Consider the following 11639-nt stretch of genomic DNA (forward strand, 5'->3'; position numbering starts at 1 on the left):
AGTATTTTCCTAATAAAAATCATAAAATACAAACATTTTCTTATGCAATCTAATGCACAAGCTTCTATATCGATGTTATTTTTATTGTGTTGATAAATAGCCTTGTAAATAAAAAATTTTATTAGTTTTTATCTTATAGAAAGGGACGAGCCTAAGTAAGTTTAGATGTGTGGGGACACGTTAAGTAAGATATAAAGATGAAAAGTGAGTATAAGCATGGCTGTGTTAACATCATTAAGTTTGACTGGGAGGAATAATTTTGAATAAAATTCAAAGAGATCAAAAGGTGAAGTTCAAATTTCAAACAAAGTTTGAATGTAGCTGAAAAATTTGTCAAAGACCATGTGAATCAATGATATCGTTTTTCTACTTTTTCTTTTAGCTTTATAATGTTTAGGGCAACAATCAGTCTTCTCCGTGATAATAGCACTATAGCAGTGTAGGCAAATGCTCAATAAGGTCGGCCCCACATACACCACAGAGAGTCCCACAGAGGGCAAACTTCTAACCCAATCCAATGCCTTTTCCAAAACCTAAACCAAGTGGCAAGAGCTCTTCCTACATGTTATATTACGTATAAAAGATATCATACATAATTCCTTCACATGAATTGCAAGCATTCAAAAGGCTGACACATAAATAATTCAACTCAGTACCTACAACCATATGCCGCAAATAATACTCAATTTAAGTTACCCGGGATGGAGACAAAATCAACATGGGTGCTTTCCTGGTCTTCGTCAGATCCAAAAGCACTTGGATCATTTGCAAGCAACAGCCAACTGAAAATCATGTTCACAGAAACGAATCAGGAATATTAATACTGCTTTGAGAGACTTAAAACTCATTTGGTTACACAAATCAGATGAGATGAGATAAGATGAAAGCTAAATAAAATATTGTTAGAATCTTCAATCCAAAAACCTCATGAACTTGCCAAAAATCGAACCTATGTAAGAAGCTTTTGTTTTTTTGTTTTTTTATGTCGGGGAACCTCTACAAGGCAAGGCCCTTCGGACCCACTCTTGCAGAGTAAACCCCGGTCCCGTGCACCGCACCCTCGAAAGTTTCCCTACACGGAACTAGTTAAATCGCTAGCTTTTCACCAGAAGGTGTAGCTCCAAATGATTGTTTGCACCCATGAGGTGTTGAACCTTGGACTTAGAAGGGAGTGATACCCCTAGACCAAGGCCTTCATCACTTGGGCCAACCCCTCGGGGTTGCTTTTGTTTATTAAAGAATGTTAAGCAAAGTAACAAATTGAGTAAGATTTTATATTAAAATAATGATATATACAAGCCCCAAATATACAAGCCTCGTGCTTGTGCATTCGGAGCTTCTCCCTAGCATTACTCTTCATATTAATCTGACATGCACCCTTAATATTCAGATGAGCAGCAAATTTCATTAGAAAAAGTAACCCGAACAGGTAGTCGCAAATTGCTGAACCATAAAAAGAAGAAAAACACTGCAATGACTAGGCAACAAAAAGTTTGCTTCATTATCAAGATCCCCTCACAAGTTGGCAGGTAGCAAATTCAAGAGAATAGATTGCACGGATGAAGAAGCTGGATATTTCTATAAAACCATTGCTGCAATAATCTTCTTTCGCGTAAATGGCAATAATAAACTTAGAATTAAAGGGATGCAATGTAACTACTGAAAAGAAGCTAACCAAGGCAATTACCAGGAGCTCAGTTTTAAGACCACAGTCACATGTAACTGGCTTCTCAATAAATCAGTATATAAAATCTCAATGTAGAAAACCCATCTGGAGTCCCTTCAAAGCAAATATCTCAAGTGATCATAATCATGGACCTCACATTCACAATGCAGCCATCATAATCAATCTACATTTGAAATTTCAAAAAAGAACCCATAGTTAGTTTTTCCCTGTTAATAACAAAAGCAATTGAAAGCATAAAAACATCAATGAAAATGCGAACTGCACCTGATTCTGAAAACAAGCTGCATGAATACAACATTGTGCCACTGAAGGACAGGACTGCTTTACTTTTTTTTTTTATTGGTAATAAATCTGCGCTTTACTTAAGCCAATCAGACATTGGAGCCACAGTCCCAACCAACCTGGATTTTACTCTTTACAGCTTAGTCTTACTACCCTCGCAAGACAAGAAGTCAAGAATTTTTGAAGCTTTTGCCAAATCATTTTGGGAACTCCTAATCGTAATACTATTAGTGTCCTTACCAACCTCGGTACTGAGACTGAGAGAACTAGCAGACTGGTTCATTTTCATTTTTGATCCATACTTTGCTGCAAATTGTGTCAATGAGAGTGCCTTCCAGGCTGAGTTTGGTGCATCTTTATAATTCACAGAAGCTAAGGTGTCTGAAGATTGACTTGAAGCAATTACAGAAGCTAACAGCCTTGATGAGATTGAATTTGAGTTTTGATATTTGCTACATGCAGCTTGTCCCTCTATAACAGCTCTATCAATAACAGTATCGCAACCAGAAGGACTGATGGCCTTTCTCTGACCAGTAGAATCTTGTTTCGGTAAATTCAAACTGTCCAACAACGTTAGTTTGGAAGCACTGTCCCCATTTGAATGCATGCTAGCCATGTTTTTACCAACAGAATCATCCAATGGAGCTTTTCCAAATGAGAGAAAGTTTATTCCCTTTGGTACCCCACTCAGTGAAGTTCTATTTGGAATCTCAGCCATTTTTTGAAATGTGTCTGATGCACTCGAGATTGCCAGATTCCCAACTTTGGCTCTCCCATTGCTACTTGGAGAGAAGCTTCCTTGTGTAAGCATACTAAAATTGACCACTGGAGATTTCTCAGCAGTGAGGAGGCGGCTGATTCGTTTGGGTGCAACTGCAGATGGTTTCACAAGAGTCTTCACATTTGTGGGAGGATGTGCCCCTGTGGAGTTGGAGAAGGCATCATTCTGCACGGAGCTACCCGTAATGTTCAGTTGCTTCTTAATATTTTTCTTAGCCAGTGAGGATGAAGCCTTCAACTCAGGCTTGCAATAATTCGAAGGAGCTGTGGAATCTTCCTTGGTTGGTATCTGAAATGAGAGTAGCCAATGAAAAAGCAACTTAACTTCTTGAGCATTAATCTCAATTACTGGATGTAAATATTCAATTATTCATTTGTTATTTATTTTGTTTGTTTGGTAGAGAAAATAGTAGTTACGCACATGTTACACTGCAATGTAGTCTCAAACAATCAGGCTACAGTATATCAAAACATTAAGGAAGAATTGCCTTCATTCCCTCAAGCTCTCATTCCTTTTGTAATTTGACCACCAAGCAACCGAAGTTGTCACTTGGCCCCCCAATTAGAAACATAAGTTGTAAATTACCCCTTCTTTTAAGGTTCAACAACTAGTATTGTACTACGTCATCTATCTGTTAAGATTGTACCATGTCATCCACTTTTCGTCCATTTGAATGGTTAGAACTTAAAGACAACGTATGTTGCACTCTAATTGGGTGGTGGCTGTGTCTATTGGTGATCAACTAACAAAAGGAGTGGTAGCTTGAGAGGGTAAAGTGTAATTTTCCTAAACATTAAATAAACCCAAAAGCGTAGTACCTTGTGGGAAAACATACAAGCATCACCTCTGCTGCAGAAACCTTTCACATAATTGTCACAGGGATACTTCGAGAGCTGATGATCAAATGGACAGTCATCTCCTTTCATGCATGAGTGGCGCGCAAAATAACTGCAGGGCTGCAACAAGAATGGAGGAGAGAGAGAGAGAGAGAGAGAGAGAGAGTCTGTTAGGCCTTCAAGAGATGTGAAGATGTGACTGAGGGAGCACAAAATTGTGTTATTACATATATCCTCGAAGTACAATCAAACAGCAGATGCCCATCAAATGATAACAAAGCAATCCAGCAACTAAATCCATTAAACATAACAGACTCCAGCTAACTACTGCTAATTGGCCAGTTGTAAATAACAAGTGTTTTATGATGCAGCAGCTAGCATCTTAAAAAAGCTTAGGTTAAAGAAAATACCGTAGATTTTGTCAATGGTACTGTATCATGTGAAAACTGGCACTTGTCACCCTGTGAAACAAGGATAAGTTATTGTATTAGTAGATGGGTAAAGGAAGGAAACCCAAAGTCATGTAGATTATACGATAAAGAAACAATATAATAACATCATTTGATAAGTCAGTCACACAAAATGATTGGAAATTTAGAAGGGGTAGAGGAACTGTGTTGAACTCTTGTCACAAATTAGTTTTCAGTTCATTGTCTTAAAGGGCACAGTTGTATGCCCTACATCAGAGAAACAGTTGAGGGGATACGCATATGCCCTACATCTACAAATCGACACTCCTTTTAATAAATATTTGGACAAAATGAGTACCGTTCTTATGTAGTGTTTTATTTTTTTCGTGGTGTATGCATAGTTTTGAATTCCATTATGGTCGGAATGGCAGGAATTTTCGGTTTTGATGTAGCACCCAGCTTGGGAACATTTTGACAATCGATAACTTGAGAAAGCGTGGCTTTATTGTTATAGAGTGGTGTTTCATGTGTAAGAAACATGGACAAACTGCGGATCATCTACTTCTGCACTGCGAGGTGGCAAAGGCTTTATGGGATGGAGTTTTTAGTAGAGTTGGGTTGGCTTGGGTGATGCCTATGAGAGTAGTAGATCTGCTTGCATGTTGGAACGGGCTACATAGTTGTCCTCAAGTGGCTGCTGCGTTGAAGATGGTTCCTTTGTGTCTTATGTGGTGCATTTGGTGGGAAAGGAACGAGCAGTGTTTTAATAATTAGGAGCGCACCTTGGAGGAAATTTGGAATTTCTTTGTGTACTCTTTATTACAATGGTTTCTGCTATAGTGATTAATGAAGCTTCAACTCATGATTTTTTGTTTTCGCTTTCTACTTTATAGACTGTATTTAGGTGTTTTCTTTTATATACGTCCTATGTACATGAGCTTCGCCTATTTGATTCGATGAATAAAATTGTCTTTCTTACTTGTCAAAAAAAAAAAAAAAAAAACATTATACATTCTCATTCTGTTTCACTCCAAATTTCGGCTCATTCCAGCCAATTTTGGACTACATTCCATTAAGGACTGTCTTAATAACAAATTTATAATTTTCTCGTGTTTGAATGGCATTTTTGTAAATTTCAAATTTAGATGGCATTCATGTAATTTTAAAATCTAAAAGGGATTTATAAGATTTAAATTTTTTTGTAACTTTAAATATGTAACCCCATTCTCTTTTTTCTTTTTCTTTTTTTAAATCTCATTATTTTTAATAATTTCTCAGCTCTTTATTTTTTTCTTTGATTTTTTTTAGTCTCAACTCAAGTTTGTGATTTTTTTAATATTATCTTTTGACACCAATATCTCTACCTTTTTTTAATGTTGTCAGCGTATATTCACTTTAGAAATTTTCAATTCTTCCATATATATATATATATAAACATATATATATATAGCTAATCCCGAAATGGTACACCGGAACGCACCAGTACCGAATATTCTGTTCCAGTACTTAAACCAAAATGATCCCCAGAATGGAATTCAAAACATTGGGTGTATGACCTGATTGCTCCGCAATAAGTTAACATGCACAAGAACACAAACGGCAGAAAAAGAGATGCATGTTACTAAAGCAGACGGTTCCATAAAAGAAATGAATGCATATAAGGGGTACCCAAGAGAGAAACAATCACTGTGAAGACAGAAGTTCGATAACCAGGTAATTGTACTTTCCTATGATCTTAATAGATTAATAGCCACTTTCATGCATGGAAACAAAGCAGTATTTATGAGGCAGAAACAAGAGAAAGCCCAGAATTTAAAGCATGGGAAACAAGCAGAAACAATATCTCCCCAGCCAGAATTTAAATTTGGTCCAGAGCCAAATGAAATGGACATTAATTTTCTTTTCTATTTTTTTCTTTTTTTGATAAGTAAGAATGAACAATAGATTGATTTTCTTTTCTGGAAAAATATGTGTTGTTTCCAAGAGACATGACAAGAATGTAACCCAAACAAGACAATCAGGAACTAAACCTCTACAAGAAAACTAGTGTGTCAAAAAATGAAATTTGCTGCTTGTTGGAACACATTACAGATTATTGCCATAGCTGCAGAGCCAAGAAACTGATGAAAATAAATTTTTAAGTGATTATGGTATAAACATCCAAATGCACCTTTGCTGCATGGCAAGGGCATTGTGAAACTTGATAGAATTAGTAATCAGCATTAAGATCAAACGAGAATAATATGACACGGAGGATTGTACAACCTGGTGGCACCTTCCCTTGAGATAATGGCGGCAATATGTCACAGTTTTTGGTTTTGACACTGGATATAGTTTCAACCTTTTAACACCGAGCTCTCTGTTCTTTTCTGCTCGTCTCTTTCGTTCTTTTAGCTACAGAATACAATAGTCATTAATGAACTGATTAAATACTTTAAAAGCAGATAGAATTATATTCCCCACTTGAAAACTTGCTATTAAAAACGGAGTGAATTAATCCTTCAGGAGATTCTGAGGAGTACCAAGCCAACACCTGATAAAATTCCTTAAAAAGAATGGACATACAATAAGCTTCATCAAAATATTTCTTTTTTTTTATTGGTGGCACCGGGTGTCCGGAATAGTGTCCCGACCAATCCCAAGGGTGCACAGGCCCTCGGCAAGGAGTTTCCCGCAAGTGCACCTCGGTTAATTCAAAGGGAAAATCCCCCAGTCCAATGGCCCCTAGAGATTGTTTGCACCCAAGGGGATTTGAACCTTAGACCTAGGGGGAGCATACCCCTAAGCCCAAGGCCTTTACCACTTGAGCCCCAACTCCTAGGAGTTTAGCTTCATTAAAATATACATAAATATATGAAGAGCATCCACGCAATAGAGGAGACCAAAGAGATATTTTTAATTACCTTTTTCTTTTCTTTCTTTTCTTTAGAAAGAGGGCCCCGCTTTTTCTTTTTGCAGGAATTAGCATGTTGCTGCAGTGCAGATGACAAACATCAAATCAGAAGGGTTACATGTGGACAAACACCATAATTTTAGTGACTTCCCAATTTTAGGACCACAAACATTTCTGTGTGGAGAAAGTGTGTGCATCACAAACTTGGTCTGATGTGCAGGGTTTATGTGTTTGAGAAAGAGAAATTTCGGAATCAACTTGTCATATTGCTTAGTTATATTTAAAAGAATTAGTTTAAAAAAAAGGGGTTATGGAAAAATGCAAACTCATGGTCACTTGTCTGGTATTGAAATCAATAGGGCTAAAACTGATCATTTCTACTCAAAGTGAAAGCAAGAACACATCCCTTTGCCCACAATGAAATAAGTTGCAGAGTTCTAAATATTAACCACAATTAACTCAGATTAGCATAACAATGAAAGAAAATGCTTCCTTATTGGAAATCAAGACCATGTCTATTTAATTCTGTAAGTTATAATGCAAAATTTCCTCTTCCACTGCATTTAACATCCTCAATTCCAGAAAATGAGCTGTTGTTTAAAACAGTGTTGTTAAAAGTGTGCTTAAGCACAAATCCCCAAGGCCAAAGCACTTCGCTTACGAAAAGCGAAGCACATTTACAAAAGCAAGCTTTAAGAGCACTTTTGGGGCTTTTCGTGCGAGCTTAAAGTGCAGAAAAGTGTGCTTTTGTCATTTTATAATAAAAAATTATAAAATATCAATTCAAGACCCAGAAAATGACGTACAATTATTATTAAGTATTTAGTTGATATTGAAGATCATGTATGTACCATGGCGCCACATGTTGTCATATGTGAAAGGCTTTGACTTATATAATAGTCTAAGTTGGCTTTCTAGATGGATTGGTATTTGACTGCTTGTGTTGGCAAAAAAGTCAATACCTACAATTCTTGAGCTTTTTGGTCATGGCCTTTTTGGTATATTTTGATTTAATTTAACCATGTACTTTAATTTTATCATGGCTATCAAGTATATGTTTTTGAAGAGTGGCTATAAAGAATCATATATGTATATTAGGTAAAGCACAACAGAATTATACACAATACTACGTTTAAGTAAAGCTTGGCCACCACGTGGATGGCCAAAATGGCCATTCCATTTTTTTTGTTTAAGTTAGATATTTTAAAATGAATTTTTTTATAATAGAAATTTTATTTATATAAAATTTTTTCTAAAAAAATAATATAATTATTTAAGAAAGAATTATTTTGATACTAGGAAATCTGTGAGGTTGCCACATGTTTTCAGTCGACATTGATAGACAAAAAATTAACAGAGGGTCTTCTTTCTAATTAACTCATACTACATGGGCTTATTTCTCAAAAAAAAAAAGCTGCACTATCTTAAACCTAAATACCCTATAGTACAAGGGTGTTTGATTAAAACTTCCTAAACTGTATTTAATTAGTTGATTACTTTTTTATCAGTTATTTAATTAGTTGATTACTTGATTTTCATATTGCATAATACTCTAATAAATTGAGCTAATAGGCTAAATATATATTATCATCTTGGTTTTTAAAACTTTTGTTATTGCATTTTGTGGATTCTTTGTTATTATACACTAGTATTAAAAATATGCACTTTACTTCAATCAGCCGCACACCTGTGCTTTGCACTTTGCACCTAGGCTCTAAATAGCATTTACGCTTAAGTGCACCTAGTGCTTTAAAATCTAAACTATTTAGCAAAATTAATAGACCATTATGAATTGAACAGCACTCTAAAAAATGGAGGACACATATTTTATCACAGGGACAGCTCCGATAACCAAAAGCAAACAGACCATGCCAATAGACGCCATTACAAAAAATATCAAAGATTCCCATGAGGAAGTGCAAAATATAAACCTGCAAGTCAAATAAAAAAAAAAAATATCAAAATCAAAATCATACCTCCTCTGTAGATGTGATTCTGTGGGAATCAGTTGTATTTTTTGGTGAAATCTGTGCATGCAATTCTAGATTACTAGGACAAGTTGGTGGAGGACAACCACCCTCCTCGGCTCCACCTTTCTTTCTATTTTTTCCATCCTCCAGCAGAATGTCATGCATATCTGCCATTTTAGCTTTCATGGGTTTTTGGTGCAAACTCATTTCAGGTCTAAGTGTCATCTTGTTTCCATTGCATTCCTCTGGTTCAACTTCTCTACTATTGTTAGCATTGTCAACGGTGTCCACATTAAAGGAAGTGAACTCAATAGCTTTTCCTTTTGCACCATTCAGTTCATTGTGGTGGAACTCTTTCTTATCAGATACATCTAGAGATACTTGCACGCCATCTACACTATTCTCCCCTGACACTATAGCATCTTCCGAGAACATATCCAATGACTTGTCATCTGTTCCATAGTCACCAGAAATTTCTCCCTCTTCAACGTCTACATCTTCAGCCATATGATTGGGAGAATTTAAGGAGTTGCTACTATGAACTGATTTCTCCAATTGTGTCTGAGCCCGAGGGGTTTCATTCTCTGACTGTACCACATCAGTCTTCAGAAAGGAACTTTCCTCATCCATATTCTCACTTCGTTTTGGAGGTTCGCCGATCATATCTTTATCTAAAGACAAGTCAAAGGCTTCAGAAATATTTTGACTAGAGTATATTCCCTTCTCAATTTCTGTATTCTTGGTAATAGGAGTATGGAAATTCATTGCATGGCTGGAAGAAACTGATTTCTCCATTTCAATGTCCATCTGCTGCATTTCGTACTTTATATCAAATGAATTAGTTTTCAAGGATAAGCCCTTGTCTTTACCACTCTCTATAGATTCTAGAACTTCACCAATCACGTTCTTATCTAATAACAAATCATAGGCATCGGTATTCTTTTGTTCATTCTCATCTCTCTCCATAAGAATGTCCTGACATGCAATATGTTCTGCTTTGGTATTCATCACTATAGCATTATCACTGCTGCCCTGGTTTTTTTCCGATGATGCGGTTGGGGGTTTAATATTATTTCCATTTACAGGCTCTGTATTGGCTGTCAGGATATGCACTAATTCACCCTTTAGAAATTTTTCTGGACAAAATCTTCTATCTTGGAGGCCAATCCCATCAGCGCTCTCATCAAAGGTCATGTCCATACATTTTGACAAATCCTCATTTTCTTCTATAGCCATTATTCTCTCTTTCTCATCTATCCCCACATGTTGTGCATCACTGAACCCTCGGTCTTGGACGCCAATAACTTCAGAACTCTCATCAGATTCTGTCTCTTTCTGAGTTGCCAACTTTGGGGGCTCCATTCTACTAGGACCGACCAATTCAGAACTCTCACAGACTTCTTTCCCAGTCGCTTGCTCCAATTCATCACTGCCATAATCTTTTAATAAACAATGTCAATAACAATAAGAATGGCACGATTGAGACTGACATTATAAAAGATATAGAATTTGTTAACAGGTAAAGGTCATAGTTCCACTCCACATGATCTTATTGTTTTTCTAAATCAAATTCCCGCGCCAGGAATAAAGATTATGATTCCTGGTGCTTCGATTTCTAGAAAAAGTAAAATTGGGAATCACTCGACCTCACGCAGAAGTGATTAAGCAGTGTTTGCTAAATTCGAAGTAGTTTTCTAGGTTAAAACTGATAAAAAATACTCCTTAGGTAGGTACCGTGTGGATTGGCACATGGAAAGAGCTTTACTTGCTTTCATGACCGAAAAGCAAAGGATATGTACATTTTCTAAAGCAATACACTTACTTTCAATCTTCCAACTAAGAAATTCCGAACAACTTAATTTCTCAGAAGGCAAAAACAGCACTCGAATCAAAGACTTGTGAGAATCTGGAGCAAGAAACCCCCACAAATTGAGCAAATTACAGTAATGAAACTGCGATATGCTTGAATTACTACCTGAATTTAGCTCCGGATGTAGAACTTGAGTAGCCGAAGGAAGCTGAGAATTTTCATAACAATGAGATAGGATTCGAACAAGAGTAGTGTAAGTATCACTCTTGAGGTGTGACCGACAGCGAGTGAAAGAGAAAAGAGGCGTTTCTGAGGGTTTGGGGGCTTCGATTTCTGCTTGCTCCATTGTTACCGAAAAAGAAGAAATCGAATTCAATATTCTTCAAGAAGAAACCCTAGGCTGGGCGGGGCTAGCTCTGAAAGTCTTCCGAAGCAACGTTCACCACCCCGAAAGCTAAATTCGGCTGAAGTCGACGTGAGAAGTCAGTGGGTTTAAGGAAGGATAATCGACGTAAGCTCTAATGTAGTAGGCTTAGGGCCTGCGACAAATGTTATCAAATATTTTCAAATTATTTCATTATTATTTAATTATTTATTATTATTTATAAAACTTTTTATAATTATTTATAAATTGAAATTATTTTTAATATTCAAGCCAATTATAATAATATTAAATAATTATTCTATTCTCAATTTAATGTCTCGGAAGATAAAATAACCTATTGAATTCAAAATTTAGTTCTTTCAAAAATTAAAAAAAATAACTTTTACAAATATTTCTTTAGTTTTTTAATATTTCTTAAATAATTATTTGTTTATTTTTCATGTTTTTAGTTTTTTAAAATTCCTTCAAACTTTTGTTTTCAGATATTTTATATTTTTTTCATCACGGGTATTTATATCAACTTTTTATGGAGAGGATAAATTAAAATGTTTTGGTAGTTTAAATGGATGGTTGTGGAAATTATAA

At 35.9% G+C, this 11639-nt stretch overlaps 1 protein-coding gene across 4 annotated transcripts; it reads right to left on the reverse strand.

Annotated features, from left to right (window-relative positions):
- Window positions 1-411: 411 nt before the first annotated feature.
- Window positions 412-11204, reverse strand: LOC121249195 (zinc finger CCCH domain-containing protein 65). Of its 4 annotated transcripts, none has more exons than XM_041147918.1 (10): window positions 10835-11204; window positions 8866-10298; window positions 6900-6968; window positions 6262-6390; window positions 3997-4047; window positions 3569-3706; window positions 1952-3038; window positions 1688-1850; window positions 697-782; window positions 412-558 (listed from the first exon to the last, which is right to left on the reverse strand). In XM_041147918.1, exons 1-7 carry the CDS (start codon window positions 11013-11015, stop codon window positions 2103-2105), a joined length of 2937 nt encoding a protein of 978 aa, XP_041003852.1. In that variant the 5' UTR covers window positions 11016-11204; the 3' UTR covers window positions 412-558; window positions 697-782; window positions 1688-1850; window positions 1952-2102. The 4 variants fall into 4 exon arrangements, with proteins under 4 accessions (XP_041003852.1, XP_041003851.1, XP_041003850.1 ...); XM_041147917.1 differs by having other exon boundaries at window positions 657-782; XM_041147916.1 differs by having other exon boundaries at window positions 542-782.
- Between the last annotated feature and the right edge of the window lie 435 nt (window positions 11205-11639).

The sequence above is a fragment of the Juglans microcarpa x Juglans regia genome, chromosome 2D, assembly GCF_004785595.1.
Source record: "Juglans microcarpa x Juglans regia isolate MS1-56 chromosome 2D, Jm3101_v1.0, whole genome shotgun sequence".
NCBI classification, from domain to species: Eukaryota; Viridiplantae; Streptophyta; class Magnoliopsida; order Fagales; family Juglandaceae; genus Juglans; species Juglans microcarpa x Juglans regia.